The sequence below is a fragment of the Erpetoichthys calabaricus genome, chromosome 10, assembly GCF_900747795.2.
Source record: "Erpetoichthys calabaricus chromosome 10, fErpCal1.3, whole genome shotgun sequence".
Taxonomy (NCBI): domain Eukaryota; kingdom Metazoa; phylum Chordata; class Cladistia; order Polypteriformes; family Polypteridae; genus Erpetoichthys; species Erpetoichthys calabaricus.
In genome coordinates this window covers 114,310,001-114,332,150 of record NC_041403.2, presented here as the reverse complement: position 1 = coordinate 114,332,150, position 22,150 = coordinate 114,310,001, and the positions used below count along the sequence as shown (strand labels likewise).

General features: G+C 38.0%; 1 protein-coding gene and 1 long non-coding RNA gene across 2 annotated transcripts in view; one reads left to right on the top strand and one right to left on the bottom strand.

Moving 5' to 3' along the window:
* Positions 1 to 947: 947 nt before the first annotated feature.
* mafba (v-maf avian musculoaponeurotic fibrosarcoma oncogene homolog Ba) lies at positions 948 to 3,086 on the bottom strand. Its single transcript, XM_028811754.2, has one exon. The coding sequence runs from the start codon at positions 2,598 to 2,600 to the stop codon at positions 1,524 to 1,526; it is 1,077 nt and encodes a 358-aa protein (XP_028667587.1). The 5' UTR covers positions 2,601 to 3,086; the 3' UTR covers positions 948 to 1,523.
* A 3,574-nt stretch (positions 3,087 to 6,660) lies between these two features.
* The window catches only part of LOC127529495 (uncharacterized), a 67,372-nt gene continuing 51,882 nt past the window's right edge, over positions 6,661 to 22,150 (top strand). Inside the window, exons 1-2 of the long non-coding RNA XR_007936157.1 lie at positions 6,661 to 7,508; positions 8,542 to 8,587. This is a non-coding gene — a long non-coding RNA (uncharacterized LOC127529495). The remainder of the gene's footprint in view (positions 7,509 to 8,541; positions 8,588 to 22,150) is intronic.

Below are 22,150 nucleotides of genomic sequence, written 5' to 3'. Positions count from 1 at the left end.
CGTTTCCCAGACACGGCGGATATTTTACTTGTTTCTGGCTCGAAGAATTTATTTTAGCCATAAAACTTTGGGTGGAGGTGGAGTGCTCCGAGGCCTCACAATCAAAATTTATTAAAATTTAATTGAAAGAAAAAATCTACGCTGAGATGCAAGACGAATGATACGTTTTAATCAAGATTATATCACTCCCATAATCTTTCTATCTATCTATCCATATATATATATATATATATATATATATATATATATATATATACAAACACACACACAAATATATCACACAAATATATACACATATACATATACAGTATATCTTACACATACTATATATATACATATATATACATATACAGTATATCACACACACACACACATATTTTATATATATGTATGTATGTATGTGTGTGTGCGCGTGTTTGTGTGTGTGTGTCTTCCTTTAAGGAGTTCTGCACAACAAACCCACAATGAAAACGGCAAATACCCAAATCATAATAACATTAACAAAAAAAAAAACATTAAAAGTGCACTTAATACACAAAGTTGGCTGCCTTTTAATGCAACTGCAAAAAAATGCCCATAACTTTGAAGAAGAGAATAAAATCAACAAAACCAGCCTCTTAAAAGTATTCTGTGCAGTTCCTGATGCATGTATTTACAAGCCTAAATTACCCCCTCCCCCCACCATGAAAACTGCACAAGCAGTAACGTTTATAACATGATGAACATTTGTGTTGTTCTTATTTTGCCACTTAGTCCAAACATAAAGCAACAAATTGAAAGTTCTGATCGACAACATGCGTTTAAGATAACAAAGAAAATAAGGTACAAAATAGAAATTATTACCATACATGTCCAGCATGCAGGATTAATATTTAATGCATTTTTATATAACCAAGCAGGCAAAAAGACGCAATAAAAAATAAAAATAAAAAAGATGTTGCATAAAATGTACTCCCTACTCGGCAGTCTTAACTTTGGAAGCGGTGCACATATGTACACACTACCTCCCTTATTTTGCTTCTCAACAACAACTGCTCAATTTCAGCTCTTACTATTACTATTACTATTATTATGTTTATGTTCCTTTTTTAAGATTTTTTTGTTTGTTTTTGTTCTTGCCTGTTGCAGCTGAGCGCAAGGAGTTTAAAATAGTCACAAAAGTCCATTCAGTTCAAATCCCAGCTACTCGTTGAAGTGGTTAAGCAAATTATCATGTTCGGGAAAGTTCAGAGCAGGCAGTTTTTGTTTTCAAGTCTGTTCAGAAAAATAAATGAAATATAAGAGGAATAAAGAAGTCGCTCTGACTACAAGAATGAGCTTCTATTCTACAGCAGTTTCAGGGATGATCCACTCTTGCTTCTACGTCCCTGCCTGAGACAGATGGAGATGATTAGATAACAGGACACTGTTCTTGCTATTATCATAATTATTACGGTCATAACTGGGGTTGTTGGCGTTCAGTCAGTTCAGAAACGGGCAGGCGGAGCTCCTTGCCTCTGCCGTGCTCCGAGTAGATTTTTGTTTTACATGAAGAACTCGGGCGAGGACGGATTGTCGCTCGTGGAACCGGCCTCTCTGAAGCCATTGTTGCCCGTCAGCTTCTCGCACTTTAACTTGTAGGCGTCTCTTTCGCGTGCCAGTCGGCTGATCTCCTGCTTTAGCTGCTCGACTTGGTTGATCAGCTGCGTCTTCTCGTTTTCCAGCACGTGCTTCTGTTGCACTCGCTTAAATCTGCATGACTGTGCGTAGCCCCGATTCTTCAGGGTCCGGCGCTTTTGCTTTAAGCGGATCACCTCATCCTTGGTAAAGCCCCTTAGGTGCCTATTAAGTTCTCGAACCGACATTGAAACAAGTTGGTCGTCGGAGAAACGGTCCTCAATATTGAGTCCACTACCCCCGCCGTGGTGACCCTGTTGCTGCAGGTGATGATGGTGATGATGATGGCGGTGGTGCAGCTGCTGATGAGAGCCCGGAGAAGCTGGAGATGGGCTGTCAGGGTCCTGGCTGTGGTGGTGGTGATGCTGAGGCGGGTTGTGCGGGTGGTGATGAGCCCCTGGGTGCCCGGCCATTTCGCTGTGATGGTGAGGAACAGCGCCATACTGGTGATGATGCTGCTGCTGCGGCGGCGGCTGCGGCTGCTGAGCGTGGTGGTGGTGGTGGTGGACCGTCCTGTAGTTATCAAAAGCCCCAGGATGCATTTGCTGCTGCTGCTGCTGCTGGACGTGAGCTGGGTTTGGGTGGGGATGCCCTGTCACCCCAATAAGCGCCTCCACCGCGTCTTCAGGGGTCAGGTTCAGGGTTTCGGGGTTCATCTGCTGGTGGTAGCCCGTGGGCATCCAGTAGAGCTCATCAAGGTGGCTCTTCTGTTCAGTAGGGCTGAAACTGGGCGAAGAAGGTACTGAGCTGCACGGCGTGCTGATTGGCGTGGAGGACACCGAGCCCGGTGGCTGAAGCCGGTTGCAGTGGCGCCCGGACGACCTGTCCAAGGCGCCAAGAGCTTCTTTCTTCACTTCAAACTTCATCAAATCAAAGTCATTGACATATTCCAGTGCCAACGGGCTGGTGGGTAGATCTGTTCCCATATTCATTTCACCAGCCATGATTTTTCTGGTATTATTGTTCACAGCTTGCTGCTACTTTCTGACAGCACTGCAAAACAACTCGCATTAAGTCTTTTCATACAAAACGCAGAGTGACTTGTTTTTCTCTCTCTCTCTGCTAATGGACTTTCGACTCGTCTTTTAAAACTTGCATCAGCCTTTCAAAATACAGCTACTTTTCACACTAATGCACGGCAGTCAAAGTCGCTGCAACAAAACCGAGGTAGAATTTTGCAGTAGTCTCAAGTGAAGTTGTCTTTCTTTCAAAGCAAAAACATAAAAAAGCAAGCCTTACACGAGAGTCCTCCTCTTCTCTCTTATTAGCACTTTTGAGTTGTAAGTCCTTCTTGCCCAGACAAAGAGTACGACAGGATAAGATCAAGGTTTTTTTTTTCGCAGTGAAAGCTGCGCTCGCTCTCTGCACGGCAGAGATTGAACTCACAGCTCCCAGCTCCTTCTGCTGCTTAGTTTCTATCACAGAACGCTTAGCGAGCGCTTTCTTCTTATATCCCCGCCTGATGTCACGCTGTGGGGGACGGGCAGTGCCGAAGCCTCTTCCAATAGAGGCAGGACTCCGCATCCTATTAGCATAACTGCGAGGAAGGGACGAAGGGTTTAATATTTTGACAGCTAGACACTGTCAGCTGACTCAATGGGAGGGAGGGGGCTGATCGGGTCGCGGCATGCAGAGCAGCTGAGAAGCAGATGCATGCCTTTACAGCGCTGCGCGCCTCAAAAGAAGCGATCGGGAGCAAGCAGCGCGTGTGCACGATCTGCATGCCGTTTCTTTTTATGTACACTGTCGGGCAATAAACGAAATGTTACGTATTCACATAAAACATGCTTCGTGTCTTGGGTTATAAACCTATCGCTGCTACAACTAGTATCCCGCATCATAAAATGGGTGAGCCGATCGGTGCTTTTGGTGGTTTTCTAATATAGGTATGTTAAGAAAAAAGGAAAACAATGCAGTAGTTAAACAAATTACTTCAATACATGCCAATAAGCAGCGTGCATTAGTTTTTGATACTGTTCACAGACGAATCACATCTGTATGTTCACCCGGCCTAAAAAAGTCAATCTGTTAAAAAATATTTATTTATATACACACATGTGTTTCTGTCAGGTATTAATATACATTTGTGCTGAAACATTTCAGCTTGTGCAAAGTATTACAACCGCTACTGTTACTGTTGTTATTTATTCTACTAGTACAATGGTGATCTATCAGTAACAGGGCCAATTACAGCTGGTTCTGTCACTGTAAATAATATGTAACCATGCAAAATATTAGCCTAAAACATGTGTTTTTTGCATTAAAGTATTTAATATTGCTAACGAAGTGGTCGTGTTGGTGGTTAAATGCAACAGCGGTAGAAGTAGTGCTAGCAAAAAGAGAAGACCAAATAACCTCCCCGCTTTGTTGTCACAATAATACAAGTAATACATGGGGTATAAATGATTGCAATAATCGGTAAAGGCTTCTTGTGAATGCAAAAATATATAAATTTGAATGTCCACAGTGTTACTGTTATTCCTGTTAGATCTGTGAACAATAATATCATTGATGTTATCTGTAAAGTTATACATATCGTAAGGATTAAAATGGTTACTAATATGCATGGGCATAATCGCGCTTTTTACATTTGCTGCCGTTGGGGAATTTCACGTTATATAGTGTGCAAAACACCAACATATTTTGTGACATACAGCACAGTGCAAACTTGAAACGGCCACAACTGAGTATGACACACAAAGCATAAAGGGCGCTCACTATTTAAAGTTATTTTAATACTACGTACGTCTTGCATGTATCATATAGTTGTCCTATTTAAACCAACGTTTTATCATGGCAGCTCAAATGCATTTTCCATAAGCATAAAACACACAACAATATTTATTAAACGAAACCCATCGTTAAAGCAAATTACTTGTCATGCACCGTTTCATGTTTAGAACCGATGGTAGCAAATGTGTGCTTTTTTATAGTCTTTAAAGAACATTAAACGTTGAGATATAAAACATGACGTCTGGGATTCAAATGAACATACTCCCATGCTAGCTGTTGAAAAAAAAAAAGAAAAAGAAAAAGACTCATTATCTTTTTGTTTGGATAACACGACTTCTTAAACTTTTTTAACACTGAAGCCTGCGGAGCGCGGCTTTCCTGTTGGCACCGCCAGTTCCGCGCTCTGCGGAAAAGACGCTAAAGAGCGACTCCAAGAGGCAAAACCAGACACCGTCGGGTGGAACTTTACTGAGGAACACGCACGGGTCCTCGGCTAGTACAATAAGGAACTTTTATTGATCAATTTTCACACAATACAAGTTTCATTACCTTTCAGCTTCCCTATATTATCACTCATTTTCACATATATATATTTATGCTTATTTTACTGTATATTTGCGTTGCTAATCTTGTATTTAAAAGCTAATAATTAAATCAACAATACAAATTAAGCGTTTACTAAATGAAGGCGGGTAATTCGTGGTAAGAATTTATTGAATGCCGCATTGGTATTATATGTACCGTATGTGTCGTGTTTTACATGAAGGTTTCTTTTCAGCAAGTCGTGTTTAAAAAATGTTTAGCATCCACCGGAGGAAATTGGTTGTAAATGAGTCAATGAGACCTATCGATCTGATTATAATCCCGTTTACTCTACTTATATACACTTGAGTACACATCCCCAAGTATTGATCCCTTAAAGGATTGAGATTGCTGTGTAGCTACAGAGCAGGCAATAGAGCTGGTCAGCAATGTTTCCACACAAATGCTTGGATTTATTCAATTTCTTACTATGGGGCATGAGTTAGAATAAATAAGAGCCCAGTAAAGCATGAGTTTCTCACTACCGCACACAGAAAAAAAAAGCTAACATTTCAAATAAATAAATATGTGATTAATGGTTTTAAAATTTGAAATCGTTGTTTCTTTATGCAATTATTTTAAAGAACGTTAAAGCACTAAACACGGGTTTTACCAACAGCGCATTACATTCTCTTCTGTCTTTGTATGAAGAGCACTCACTATGCCTGAATAATGAGGAACTTTGTTTTTTTTGTGTGTGTGAACGTTTACTGTAGGCTACTGTATCCTGCTTTAATTTTACAACAGCATAAAACGGGATACAAATTAGACTTCGATTTTTTAAGCCTGCTGGATTTCTGTTTTCTTTAGTGATATTTGGAAGTAATAAATGCATATCCAGTTCCGCATCGTTGTGTAGATCTTCTCTCAGTAAATGATGCATGTTTGTTATTTTTAAGCACGAGGGCTTATGTACGTACATAACATAAAATAATTTTTGATGCAAAGTATTGTAAACATAAATCTTTGACTGATAGCCAGGAACTGCGCTAAACTCCATTCAAATAAATGCTTCCCTGCTGAGAAAAGAAGGGGGGGGGGGGGGGGGGGGGGGTGTTGGGGCTCATAAGCTAAGGTGATGATCGTGTATCTAAATACTCCCAAAAAAGCAGCTCCATCTTCGAGTGTCCTGAATGGTTCATAATTAGTTGTTAGACAAGAAGTAAAAGTAAACGTGCCTGAGTGGGCTTGGCTAGCTGTTGATCTGTAAATTCGGTCCTTATGGTTATTCTTTAATATTACAGACGTTCTTATTGAGATAGGGTGCACTACACAATACTTAAAGGAGACACACAGGGAGTATGTTATTTTATGAAAAAAAATTACTTCACGTTTTTCTAAGTTTAGCAAACGACGGGTTTTATTTATTTATTTATTTTTTCTTTCTTTTTTAGATTCCTTGATAAGCAAAATTTGAGATAAATATCTCTTGCGGAGACGAACTAACGTTTGCAAGCTTCCGCAGCTTCATCCGTATTTAAACAAGAGTTGTTCGTTTCGTGCTTACGGAGTGACCTCAAATATTAGTTTTTCCTATTAGGTTAAAAGGCATCATTTGAATATGAAAACGTATCTTTAGCCTTACTGATACAAAGCAACCCGCTAGTGATCTATGAAACCAAATCATACAGAAATACATATAATTGTTAGCATAGGTTGACATAAAAAGCGAAATCCTTAACGGGGAAGTTAACAAGACTGCTAGAAAATAATAGCACTAAGGAGTTGCTAATTTCCATTAGTATAAGATGATGATTTAACACCATACATTGACTGATACCGTATCCGATTCGAGTAAAACCTAACAGCCTGGCATTTTAAAATAAAAGCCAACTGTAAAGCAGTTACAACGCAATAAACTTGATTTTAACTTAGCGAAGCGATTGCAGATGCGTGATGCCTTGCTGTCCCTATCTGTGTGTTAAACAGGGCCGCACAAGAAACTCTGAGGGTGGTGGGGGTTAGATTTAAAATGCACGCTGCGTTTCTTCTACAGTCCAGTATATGAAAAATACTCCAGCCTTGCAAAAAGCCTCTAATATACCCCAAGCTGCCGTGAAATCCACCCCCCTCGGTAATAGCAGGTTGTAATGGAGACGAGATGTGAAATGTCTAAGTCAGCACACTATCGTTGGTTAATGATCTATTAAGTGATCTGTGCGCTTCAAGACAGCAAGAAAAAAAGTGTTGATGTTTGCTTATTTAGACTAATGAGATCCCCATCCTACGAATTTTAAGAATGAATAACAGAAAATTCACCTTAAAAAGTATCCCCTTGTTCAACCCCTATCATAAAAGTCAATGTTAGAGGCTGGATGCATTGCAGATTATTGCGATGCTCCTACTTTGTCATCTTTGTTCGGTGTTACGTTTAGCTCAGGAAAATATTTCATCTCCTATTAAATAAAAATGACAGCAGAGACAGTAAATGCGCCAGAGTCTGCAATTCGGTACACCTCAGAGGACTGAGACCACATCGAAGAGGCATTGGCAGAATGTTGGCGAGGAGAAGAGATGAATACTCTGCGTTTCTCCAGGTAAATGCTGTTCACGCGATCTGCTTCACCTTATGTGTCTGTGAAGTGTGAGATGTAGGTAACTCATTCAAGAGATTTTTTTGTGCCAGTCAAAGTTGGTCCTTTATTATACTGTTAAACATCACGAAAAATGCATTGTTACACGAGGTTTTTGTGCCTATAGTGATCACTTTGATATAGCGCCTTTGTTTTATCACGTACCAGCATCATTTCAATTAACAGAACAATGCGCCGCAGCCGAACTTAGTCAATTAGCCACGAATCGAGAAAACTGACCTCTGAGTTTCATATATTTTAATTGAATGATGCACCATTTCATTCCGAATCCGCCTTATTTCATTTTCTGTGCCGCTGCCTATTATAATTACAATTGCCTACCATATGCTCGCAAGGTTTAAATCGTGACTGTTTTAATACAATAGACTGCAATGTGTCATAACATTAGGAAGAGGACATGAGACGGTTGCGAACTCTTAACAAAATATGTCAAAGAAATGCACTATAACATTCAGACTGAAACAGTTACATTAAACTACAGCGATAATTCCCTTCTTCGTGTGAGAATTTCAAAAAAGACTGCATAACAAACATAGACGACTTTGTTCTGCATTTACAGTAAAATATTGAAGTAATTATTGTTTCAGACTTTTTAATATGGCTTACTTGTGAAGCAGATACTAAATCACCACCTTCAATTAAAAGAGTTCAAAAAAGATTACCATCGCCGTCTTCGTCATGATTATTATCACCATGCACATACTGAAAAATGCGTTTTACGTAAAAGATAACATGCTATGAAGCATAATTAAACTACATCTTAATTACCTTCGCATTCAAATGGTAGTAGATATCTATAATATCTTTGTTCTGTTATAAAAATTAGTATTTTATCTTAATTTGTTTTACTTATTTTTTTTCTTAAATTATTTAATGTCCTTTGTGCATATTTTATACTGGCACTTTGATTAATGATGGCATATAAACAATACGGGTCCTTGCCAACACCTAAGAAAAGAATCCCTTAATTTTTTAGACTGTCTACGCCTGAAGCACTCGTGCGTACAATAGAATCACAAAAGGTAAGTGTTAAAATCTTTTATCATTTTAAAAGTGCCATTAATTACATACAGGAAATACTTGCGTGCATGCATACATGGTGTTACGTTGCTTGGCAGAACAGTGTCACGTTTGAAATAAGTTTCAAGATTCTGTTCAGGTACTTGAAGAAAAAGTGAGTTCAAGATGGTTAGTTCACTGCTTTTAAAATAATAAATAGCAGTGTTCAGTTAACAATGATTTCTGATGGCACCTAATGATGTTTTCCAAACCTTTTTATAATCTTTAGTTTAAGCGAGTCATGTCTTCAGGTTATCATCATAACCGCCACATACAATATTTCTTCTAAATGACCCTTAAAATGACATCAGGTTCGTACGCTTGCATTGGTTGTTTATCGTGTAGAGGACAGCGCCCTCTATCTTATTATGTGATCTCAGCTGAATTAATTAAGGGGTTTATTTGTGTGGAAGATACTGGATAAAATAAAGCAAGGATAAAAATATTAGAAATTTTAGTAAAACCCCACAAAGTTCAAAAATAAAATGGTAGATTAGTGGAGAAGTATTCTCACACATTAATAATTTTAAGCAAGAGTATATGAGGATTGCTCAAATAAATCGCAACATTTATATTTAATATTTAACTCAAAATTATGAGTACATGGCTGCAACTAATTCGAATCTGTCTATCCATCGATCTATCGTTAGTCCAGCACTTTTTGATTTTTATGTAAACATGTGAATAAGACAATGCTTACAACTTAGTATCAATTACGCATGCTCCTAATCTTTCTCTCTCTCTCTCTCTCTGTACAATTTACTAAATATGAAAACGCAATTTACTGCAGATAAAGCGACAGTTATGTATTACGATTTTTCAAATAATCAAAACCTTTCAAAGATTAACTCACTGACAGATGTTCTATGTACTTTTAACATTATCAAAATGTTGCCATGAAAGCTGTACTTTTTATTATTTTTTAACAACTAATTGAATAAATAAATGTAGGCGAATGGTCTTGAATGGTGCAAAGTTCGTGGCTGAACAAAGGAATCATTCGAATGACTATGAGGTTTGACCTACGGATCATTTCCACAAAAGAGAAAAGAAAAAAATCACTGTAGTGGAATTCCAACCTCGTAAAGGGGGGAAAAATCAACGTATTACTCGTTGGTATCCTCCGTATGAATAGACCGTGGTGGTTTATAATTTAATAAGAATATTCTTTGAATATGATTTGCAACTGGCATCGAAAGTTTTTTTTTAACTAGCTAAATAGAGGTCAGTTTTGATAAATGTAACAATCTATCTATATTTCTGTCATTTGCTAAATCATGCTTTGAAACTCTAAAAAAAAAAAAAAAGAGTTTCAAAAACTTTATGAATGACGTTGTGCAAAATTCCTGTGAGTACTTTGCACATGCATAGATAATGATAACGTCCGGATTGCATTAGAGTAGGCTGGCCAAAGTACTACCTTTATTAAATATTTATTCAAGACTGCTCTGGCTGCAAAGGGTGAAATCTATAGACCCAAGGCTAATAAGAAAATCCACGAAGTCTGGTAAATAACATCTCTCGGAATTGGGACTAGCAGTACTGTATGTTAGATGCCTCAGCAAGTGTAATTACAAGAGACAAGCTATATTATTATTATTATTATTATTATTATTATTATTTAGATGTTGTTGGCTGTTGTCATTATTATCGTTAATATCACCATCATGTTTGCCTAATCATGGCTGGTTCTCCTGATCGTTGCGTATGGGTTTTGAGCATTTGCATTTTTTGGGTCTTCTTTTGGTTACTATAACTGAACCCTACTGTTACAAAGCTAATCTCGCTTCAGTTCATGCAGTGTTCAGGACGGCAGTTACAAATATTATTTAGAAGCGCGCACTTGTTTTAACTTTCTTAAGCTGCAGAGTAATACAGTGAAACTGCGATTGTATGTAAAAAGCCACATACTAAGGCAACATGAAAAGAGAGCATCTGGCCCCCCCTTTATCTTATGAAATTATAGACACACCGTAAGCACAACTGTAATCATTATGGGCGATTTAAAAAAAAAGTAAATTTTGATCAAAATGTATTTGTATGGCTTGTCCCTGCTACCCAAAGCCCCCGCCCCCTTGTCCCACCCCCCCACCGGCAAGATTGTAATTTTAAACCGCACATTTCTAATGTCCAGTGTGGTTTTCCGCCCTGCTTCTTGGTTGACATTTCAGTCAGCTAGAACCCGTCTCTGCTGTACCAGTGCCAGTGACGTTTTCAGTGTCCAGCTGTTGTGTTTATTTTTTTTTTAATATAGTTTTTTAAAAATTATTTCTGTATCAAATCTCTTTACACAACTTCTTATGTAAGTGGCTCCAGATAAAAGTGTCCGCTAAATAAATACTTGTAGATGTAAAATTCGAAGGGATCGAGTAATATCTGTATGCATAATGTAACGAGAAAATTCTTACGTTGGCAAAAGCCACCTAGCCATAAAAAAAATAATTAGAACAAATGCATATAAAAGGCAAAAAGACGACATACAAATATAATTTCAGCAATTGAAGCGATGGTAGATAAAACTATTTTAAGCGTAGAGCTTCGCTATCAGGGGGAAATCTGTAGTGAAATATCTTGAGGCATTTGAGCGTGGAATTGTCTCCATCTAGCTTTCAAACCAAAGAGATGTCGTTAGTTGACAGCAACTACACAAATAAATTCTTGTTCATTAATCCAGATGATGAATAATACTACTACTATTGCTACTACTGATGATGATGATGACGATAATAATACATTAATACAAATAAATACGTTTTGCGTTCTGATTTAATATTTCTGTAGTAATGTCTTATCCAGATACATTTCATGCACTTTCTCTCTCTGTTATTGTTTTTTTTTTTTCTCCAGCCATACTAGGTACTCTTGCCACGGGTATCCTGGGATGTTCTGGTGTCCGTCCGGGCTTGTTTTACGCCTTGCGTTCGACGCAATTGTTTCAGTGGCTTGAGGCCCCAAGTGTGAATTACTCGGGCTGGAAAGCTAATGGATAAATAACTCGCATTGGATAATAAGAAAGTCGTTTCGGTGCTTTCTTCTGCGTTCAAGAATGTACTCCGCATTTCACACATCAGGTTTTAAAATATCATCCGTCGCATTTGATATTGGTAGTGGCGCACTTACTGTATATTCATCAATGATTGTGCGCATTGCTCGGACCTTGTCCGCGTGGACTTTGCAAGTTCTCCCCTTGTGTGAATGAGTTTTAATCCCCTATCTCCAAAGTGGCACAGGTTAGGTTCATTACCAGTTACCAGTTACTTATGGATGTGTACCTGAGTCGGCCTGTGGTGTCCGGTCCTGGGCTGAAGAGGATACGCTTCATAACAAAAGTCACTCCCGGCTGTCACTTGATTGCCATCGCCTCCTGCTTGCGTCATCTCTAATTTACGCAGTTTCTATGTTGTTTATCTCTTTAATCTTTTACAACGCATGCACTTTTTTTAAAATTAAGACACAACACGCAGAACTTTACCCTAAATGTTACTGAAGACACACACACGAGTCTATCCATCGCCAGAAGTGATTTGTATATGAATTATGAAAAATAATTTTCTTATTTAAATCCTGTCCATAGCTTGACTTCATACCAAACAGTATATTTTACTAAAACATGAAGTCATTGCATTACACTAATATCCCACAATAAAATAATCAGCTCAATATTTCAATAAACATTTTTTAGATGTATCTTCAAATTAATTTCAAAATCAAAGGAAATCATTACATTTGTAAGTGAAATGAGTTGCATATTGTTCAAGTATGAATTAGCTTATTGTTCACAGTACTGAATCTAAAGCACAATTCTGAATTAGATAATACACTGTTCAGTACACTGTGCATTTTGTGAACTGTTGACTGACACCCATCCCAGTCAAGCACAGAATGCAGAGTTTCCTGATAAGTCGTGACAATTCTGCAGAAAGACTTTTTTTAATAAAGCATGCACTATATGGTGATAATTTGTAAGTATACTAGTTGAAAAAAAGATTTTAGGAATGGAGTTGGATAGATAGATAGATAGATAGATAGATAGATAGATAGATAGATAGATAGATAGATAGATAGATAGATAGATAGATAGATAGATAGATAGATAGATAGATAGATAGATAGATAGATAATGGTAATGATATAGGCTAGTGATTAGAGAGCAGTCACAGTTTGGCATTATAAGAGTTTACTGCAGTAGGTAAAATGGAGCTCCAGTAGCACTTACTGACACACGTCTGATGAATGTACTTAATGTTAATGTGTCAGTGAGAGGATGTGCAGCATCGTTCTTAAAGGGACTCAATTTTGTCTTCATTTTACCTTCTGCCACTACCCTCAGTGGGTCAAGAATGCATCCCATAACTGAGCCTGCCTTCTTAATTCAGCTTCTATATTCTGTGGGCCTTTCTTGAAGTGATGTTACCAGACCAGCACACCATAGCAAAGAAAATTGTACTGGCTATCACAGTTAAAGAAGATTTAGCCAATGTAATTATTCATATTAAATAACCCAGTCTCTTAATAAAAAATGGTCTGTTCTGCTCTTTCTTATATAGTCCAGCTAGTCACTGCTGAGGGCCACCAAGTATCTATAGCAGTGTAACACCTCTATGCCCACTCCCCAAATAGGAACCAAACCTACAGGCTCTTAGGCGTAGCAAAAGTCAAAAGCAGTTCTGATTTTGATGTTGTTGAGCTGTAGACAGTTGTCTTATGCACCATGAACCAAGGTTCCCCGTCTCACTTTGTCTCATCCCCCTTATCAGTACACCCCATTAAATGCAGAGTCGTCAAATAATTTCTGCAAGTGACATGATCTGGTGTAGAGTCTGAAGTGTACAGGGTGACCAAAAATGTAACAGGACTGTTCCTTGTGGTTCTCCAGTGTTTCTCATATCCGTATCAGAGACACAGTCATCGAGCCTCACAAACTATAATGTATCTGATAGATCGTCCATTTTCCTGGACACCATAGGCTCATCCACCTGCATATCTCTGAGTTTACCCCTTAACAGAGTTGACTGGATGATACTGAAGGCACTGGAAAAATACAAAACACATAATCCTCATGATGTTGCCAGCTTAGTTCAGATGAGAATAAGTCTGTGCAACAGACAGATAATTGCATCTTCCACTCCAATCTTTGGCTCATAAGTAAACTGCAGTAAGTCCAAGTTGTCTATGACAAGAAAGGTTATATAGTCAAGAACCAGCATCTCAAAGGTCACCATAATGTGGGACATAAAGACCCTGGTCTGCAGTTACTAGGTTAAGTGATTTCTGCCTTCCTGGGAACTGAAACAACAAGCAGTGGCACTGCTTGCTTGTCACTGCTGTGACAAAACAATGGAGGTAGCAAAAAACATCACAAATCTTGCCAGCATAAGTCTTAAGTTTTCAAAGAATGGTTCCATCTGGTCCCATATTTTTTCCTCTGTGTTGCCTCGTTAGTTGTCTCCACACTTGGTTATCAGTTATGGACAGCCAAAACTGATATTTAGAGATAGACTCAGCACTTGCCATACCAGTTGCCAAGGCAGGAGTAAAATACGTACAGAGAGTTGTTGATGTAGTAGTGATGGTGGTTGTGGCTGGACAGACTGGCCATTGGTGCAGGGAGAGAAATACAGCAGACATATTATTTGGATTTAAAAGGAAGCAGAGTACCAATAAAAATTTGTCATTGGCACAATAAGAATATGCAATGCATTATTTAGGTACTATCCAATTCAGGAATTGAAGACAGCTCCATGTGGGCATGGGGCAACTACTGCACTGCATTATTGTGTTGCCTGCATGCTCTGCCTCTAAGATGATGCATCTAGCACTAGGCCTAATATTTTTTTTCATGACACAGCATCAAGTAATATGCCATGTACATAATACATGTGGAAAAAATAAACTATTTAATGTTTGCTATTTGTGGACTATTATTGCCCCTAGTGGAACAACTGAGTAATTCTCTGTCTCAGTCTCTGACCATTTCTAAATAATGTGTATTCAATAAGAATAAGCCCAAATCTGAAACACAGTAGCACTGGAAGCAAGCTTTGGCGTAATACACTAAAAAGTACACATCTACAAGAGCACGAAAAACTGTATTTAACTTTTGAAATAAAAGAATGGGTGGACACATTGTTTTGACATATAAATTAAAAAAAAAAAAAAATAGGGTGGCACAGTGGTAGCGCTGCTGCCTCGCAGTAAGGAGACCTGGGTTCGTTTCCCGGGTCCTCCCTGCATGGAGTTTGCATTTTCTCCCTGTGTTTGCGTGGGTTTCCTCCCACAGTCCAAAGACATGCAGGTTAGGTGCTTTGGCGATCCTAAATTGTCTGTTGTGTGTCCTGCGGTGGGCTGGCGCCCTGACCAGGGATTTGTTCCTGCCTTGCGCCCTGTGTTGGCTTGGATTGGCTCCAGCAGACCCCTGTGACCCTGTGTTAGGATATAGCGGGTTGGAAAATGACTGACTGACTGATGACTGAAAAAAACAATAGTTCTGTATAGCTATGGTTATGCAGTTTCAAAGAGATTCAAATACCTTATTATTATCATGGAAAAAAGGGCTACAAGCATAATGTCAGTACATGAATAAAAGTCTGACACCAGAGGAAAATTAGAGAATTACAACAAAATGACACAACAATAGGGTCCCCGCTGTGTACCCCTGATGAGGTTCCATGATGTTGTAATCATCACAGCAAACTGAACCAGCCCTTGGTAGAGCAACTGAGAACAGCACCTTATTTTAAGAGGAAAACTGTGAAAGTATTCAGCTTAAGATCAGAGTCTGTCACAGAGAAATTGTTAAATCCATCCCACACATCAACTTCCTCTGTTAAATTAAGACCACAGGAATTCTTGTAGGAAAACACAACAATTGGTGCATAGATTTTGACACCACATCTGTAATGGACAGCAAAGTACATTCTGACACATGACACTGTGTGACCAACAGAAAGTGACTTCATCTGCCTGTGTTCCAATTGGAAAAGCAAATGAAATGTAACCAATTTAATCTATCAAATGTTGTAAGTTGCTTTGGATAAAGGCATCAGCCAAATATGTGAATCTTAAAATATGAAGTTCACTACTCATTTCACTTAAAATTATCTGTACCTTCAGCTAGGACTAGATGCAGCTGCTAAGGCTGTTCCTATAAATATTTTCACCCCTTATTATTTGGAGGGGCTGAAATACTACAGTAGTATAAAATGGGATACACAGAACGGAGAGGAACCTTATTTTACCATCCAGCTCTACCTCATGAACAGTGAGATATTTCACTGGAACAACATTGCATACAGAGGACTCATTCTGTGCATATTCTTGTGAATAAATTGTTAATAAGTGTGGATTTGGCCCAATCTGAAGCTTCAGTTATTTTGTTGTCTATATCTCTTTTGAACCATAGTGAAATAAAAGTCTTCAACTTGCCATTAAAAAAAATACTTGGACATTTTGAGTGACATTCAGTATTTTGTTGCATAGGAAGCAACTAAGCATACAGTACAATTGAAGAGGTGCATGTATTATTTAACTTAATTATCAGAAGGCTATTGATAGCCCTACATAGGAGGTTAGTTATCAAACTAAAAGTATTTGGACTTCAAGGACTAGAGTGTAGATGTAGGCAAAATTGGCGTAAAGACAGGAAGAAAAAGGGTATGGTATGATGAACTTTGTCATAATTAGGTAATGCTTAAAGCTGTGTCCCTCAGGAGTCAGTAATAGGTCTTCGTTTTTTAAACGGACATTCAGTAAATGATCCTGATAAGAACCTAAATAACAAACTGTTTAAGTCTGCAGATGATACCAAACTAGGTTGAAACAACATAAAAAAGTGCAATGAGTCGAATCATTACAGATGGACTGAGACAGAATTCAGGCTTGGGCCAATTTGTGGGAGATGAAAATTAATGCAGATAAATACAAAAATGTTAGAATTAAATGGGCTTTGGGAGGTTTGAAATTTGAAAGTACCCCTTATGAGAAGGACCTAGGAGTTACAGTGGACTGTTCACTACATATTTTCAGACAGTTTATTTATTTATTTATCTATCTAGCACTTTTCTAACCAGCTATCTAGCAGGCTAATTAGACTAATGCTTTTATAAACTGATGTGTGGAGTACAAGTCAAACTATAAAGCATGTTTGTGTGCGTCACCTGGAGTATTATTTGCAGTTTCTTTTCTCCATATTAGACCAAAAAAACATATTAGCTTTTGAAAATAGGCTGATGAAGACCTGATTTCAGGATGGTGAGGTATAAACTATGAGGAAAAATTATAGAGATGGAACCTTTTTATTTTAAGCAAATCAAGGCAAAGGCAAAATTATGAAGGAAATCGGATCCAAGCTGTTATTTCAAAATGAGATTTTCAAAAAGAATACTGAGACACAGATGAAAATTTCTTAACGGTAAGTTCCAAAGGTTTGAAAGTTTTTCCATCACAAAGGAAACTATAGACACAGGAAATAAATCACCAAGTAGTATGGTAGACAGTAGTATATTAGGGTTGTAACCACAAGGGGAGGCACCACAAAGCCCCAAACTGCAGAAAAAATGTTACCAAACACAATTCAAATTAAAGATTTTTATTTGTCACCAACACTTTTCAAATAAGCACCAGGCAAAATACTCAAGTACAAACAGATTCTCTTCCCCTTTCCGCCTCCAATTTAGTGTTGCCCACTGCCTCCCAACACTGACTACCTGAGGTGAGTCTGCAGGCTTCTTTAAAATTGGACCTGGGACTGCTTCTGGTATCCCAGGACTGGTCATCTGGAGCACTTCTGGGTCAGGTAGAATCTGGGATAGTCCCCCACTGCAGTAACCTCTAGAGGTACCCTAAGTATTTTTGGACTCCAAGTCCCATGAAACCCTGTACGTGTCTCAACTGTGTTCAGCCTGGAGGAACATTGCCACCTGCTGTATTGGGAAATGAACTGCTTCCAACACACATGTTCACCCAGTTTATTCATCATCCTTCTCTCCATGCCAAAACTGAACTTGATGCCTTTTTTTTTCTGTAGAAATTAGGTGAATAAGATTGACAAGTTTGTTTGGGTAAATGGCTTCATCTTGACAAAATGGTTCTACTGTTCGTAGAATCCCACGTGGCCTGTCAGTAAAAAACATGGAAAGAAAATGTAAAAGAAAGTAACAGTTTAGAATAGGGTGTTGCCTTTAATGCATCTATTAATCAGTTATTCCTAGGCTGCAAGATCTATTATCTTATTGGGACTTACAAAGTCCAATCACTAATTTTGGAATAGAATCTTTCTATTGTACATCTCTTGTTCTCTTACTGCTTTGTACCAAGACAATACTGTTCTTAGCTTGCACCTTACAGTATGTGTGTCTGACTTACAATTCCCTTTCACATCAATTTCAGAAAATGCAGCTACTATGCTTCTTGAACATTGAAACTACTTTTTTCCTTTTTCATCCATCCATCCATTTTCCAACCCGCTGAATCCAAACACAGGGTCACGGGAGTCTGCTGGAGCCAATCCCAGCCAACAGAGGGCACAAGGCAGGAACCAATCCCAGGCAGGGTGCCAACCCACCGCACTTTTTTACTTTTTATTTTTATTTATTTATTTTTATTTACTGAATATTCTAGCATGACAGAACAGAGATGAAGTGGTTAGCACCATTGAATCAAAGCTCCAGATGATCAGGGTGCATTTTCGAGTCATGTCTCCAACTGTATGGAGATGAGGTATTCTGTCCTAATCTGATATGATTGTCTAGGGGTCCTTTTGTTTTTCTCTCAATGTTAGATTAATTAGCAATTCTAAAACGGTCTGATATGAAGGGGTACAGGTTCCACAGGGTCATGCAGTGTTTAGTAATGCTGCCTCACAGATCCAGAATCCTATGATCAACTCCAACATCCTGGCGCTCTCAGCATGAAGTCTCTTCCTATCAGACTGGGTTTTTCATACAGTACTGTAGCTTTCTCGCTGTGTCCTAAACGTCTGTGGACTAGCACTTTGACAGGACTTGATGAGTTAAATGATAAGTTTGGTATTTTTCAAGTTGAAGTTATTTATTCATAATCACTCTATATATTAATTGCTACATAAAATCGTGTTTTAAAGTAAGCAGTTTTTAAAAAACCTTGTCTGTCCTTGAATCTTACAATGGGGCTAAAGGGTACACAGATTCATAGATGAATGAAAAACCCTTAAACTTACCAAATACATTTATTTTTCAAACCAAAAATATTATCAAGTGTTGATCCGCATCTAGAGATTGCACACATACTGCAATACAGAATATTCATTTTGTTTTATTTTCATGATTTGGCATTGTCTTTTGATCTTGGATGTGCAACTAGAGATGTAATACTGTCTGTTTAGTGGAATATCTCTGGGTAGAGCATTTAGTGTTAAGATATTTAAAGACAGCAAAAGCTTGACTGGAATTAAAATCTGGCATGCACTCTCAGCATACAGCAAAAGCACATCATCAGTGAACAAAAAAATGTAAAGTTAACATTCTATTTTTAATAACATAAGTGTCTTGCATGCATAGGAAATAATTATAGACCGACTCCTGAAAGAGCTGTTATTAGTGGGATATTTTTTTGTTTGTTTTCTCTTTTTGGGAGGGGGGCACTTTCTAATAAACGTCTCTAACCACAGTGCACACATGTCAACTGTGACCCCAAGACCAGCTGTTTTTTTTTAAGCTGAAGAAATCTCTTGATTTTGAAGCCGCATTTGACCAATGTGGTGAGCTCAAAAAATAACTTTTGCTCTCATTTTATAGCATTTTCTTCCAGACATCACACAGAGTCTGAAGACAAACCATGGCTTCACTGTGACAACAGCTGTCCTAGGCTGACCTGCCATATATTGTGGAAAGGATCGCCTTGACGGAGAGCTGACTGACAAGAGAAAGGAACCACTCATTCCGTTACTGGGCTGTATTTAACAGGCTGTCTAATTACACAGAGGATATTCAAGATGTAAAAACATGGTACTGAATGTTGCGAAACATATAATATGCAAATCACTCATACTTTCAGAAAGTAATTGAAGACAGACCAGAAGGGAAGCTTGCTTCCAAGTCTTGTATTTCCTGTACGTTACTTCCAGCAAATATCTAAGTTAGGGAAAGAATCTGCTCGCTTCTGTAATTATAAGGTCAACATTTCTTCTTTCATAATTTCATATGCTTCTTCCATTTCTAAACATTTCATTTAGATTTGCAAAAACTAACACGCTAAGGTTTTCTTGGTGATGAAATGACAATAGTGCAATATTATTTTCATAGGCTGAACACTGCAAGACAGACAGCTGACATCGTTTGGTGGACGTTATGATAGTTATTGAGTTTTAATGAACCATAAAACTCACATTTCATGGCCATAATAGACAGACAGACACAGTAGCCCCTTCTGGCATTAGATCAAAGAGCTCTGGTAGAAGGACGATTATTTACAGTGAGTACAGTACTGTGCTCAAACCTTTTAGATCAAACATACTCTTCCAATCAATGGCCATACACAACTCATCCATCATTTTTTCACACAAAATGGTAGGACACATGAATTACAACAGCAGAATAAAAACTGGAATAAAAGAATGAATACCATACAAAAAACTCATATGTAAAAATTACACTATCATCTACCTGTTGCACAAAAGTAAAAATAGGTAGTGGCTCAGTAATAAACCAGTATGGTTGCTTCTTTGATGACCCTACTTTTCACTACAAAGCTTAGCACAGTTAGGAACAACCAGTGAGGTTTTACTTTTGGGCTCTGCTCAGCTTTCATTTTTTGACAGTACTTTGTCTTCACTGATTTACGTTATAAGTGCATAAGTAACCCAACATACATAGAACATTTATAGCAATGGTCACAAATACCTTTAATACTTGCTTAAATAATAGCGGGTACTTCAATATTGCCTTGTATCCAAAATCCACAACAGACTTTCATTTGAACTGAATATTTAGTCATCCATCCATCAGCTCCAATATTTTATCCAGGCTTGTCATTTTAAATAGTTTGCAAAACCGTTTCTAAGGCTTTGCCCTGGGTGCAAAGTTATTTTAGAAGATGCTAGACAAGTTAATCAAGGAGTTCAATAATGAAGCCTTTCAACCTAAACACATTTTCCTCTATAAATTCAAGTGGCAATGCTAAAAACTTTGCCATGGCTGGTAGTTAGGATGCCAGTCCTACAGATTAAACAGACTGCCAACAAAAATGGTGGGCTTCACATCTCAGATAGAAATTCTTTATCCAAATGTGCAGAGTGACAGCCAGTGCACTTTAGTGTACAAAAGAAGTGTCATGGTTGCTTCCCAGTCTTTGAATTTCCGTACATTTTTTTAGGAAGAGGATGCTTTAATGATGTTGATGATTCTTAATGACTTGTTAAGCATCAATAGAAGCTCACCTGGCATATTTTAAGTGGCAAATTGCATTTGCATGAATTCAGGAAACTTTAACTTTTCTCATGAAAGCTAAAGTTTCTTAATGTTCCCTCAGCATGTATTCCTACACAACTTGGCCAATACATTAGCCCTAAAGGAGACATCAATTAAGTGGAAAGCTTCTTCTATTATTACATGAGTAGATGGGATTGGCTGAAATAAAAAAAGAAATCCACATCTATTGTACCTTTAAATAAGTAACAAACATAAACCAAAGGATTGTCAAGATTTGCAACATCTGTGAAATTGTGAATCTCAAGTGTCCTTTTTGATATGAACAACTAGCTGGCAGAGACTACTGTCAGACATACTGTCATTGCGGTCAGCCACAGTAATTCTGAGGAGAAATACTAGATCCAACTTTTTTGACTGCCTTTCTCCCAATGCATGCAGCTGACCATGTCTTTGAAAATTGGTCAGCCTAAATGTTCAATGATTTTTTATTTAATTTTTTTAGCTATTTTCTGGCTAAGAAGGTATAATGCTGTATAAACATTTTTTTGTGGTCTACTGCTTAAGTATCGCTGCATTAATTTGCCACCTTTTTGTAGTTCTTTTAGTTTGCAATGGAAAATGCTTTTCTTTTCATTTCTCTTCTTCCTATCTTAGCGGCAAGGTAAATAAGGGTTAGAAAACACTGTTGGCTTGAACCTACATTCAAATCATATACTATGGAATTGGACTTTTCAGAATTGTCTGACCATGTAAACCACAGTAGCAGTATGCGGTAACTGTTGTCACACATAGATTTTTTACTTTCCATCTTTCTCATCTGCTATATTCCTTGTTTTTTAACTCCTTTTTAAGTTTTTGTTGCTGTGTGAACCATTTTTCTTCTTCTCCAGACGTCCCCTTCACTTTAAGCTGCTACCCCATTTTATGGTTTAACTTCTCATCTCTCAGTTACTCCTTATCTCTGTCTTTGTTTTTGCAGACGTTTCACTACAATTTTGAATTTTTAACTTTGATCACTTGTATTGGTAGGACAGCAAAAGACTAGACTCTGATGACACAAGTAGTAATTTAGAGAATTAGAACATTTTAGATTAGATTAGACAGAGCTTTATTTGTCCCCAG

Bases quoted from the DNA above. Each gene is read 5' to 3' on its own strand.
- mafba (XM_028811754.2), bottom strand. From the start codon at position 2,600: ATGGCTGGTGAAATGAATATGGGAACAGATCTACCCACCAGCCCGTTG.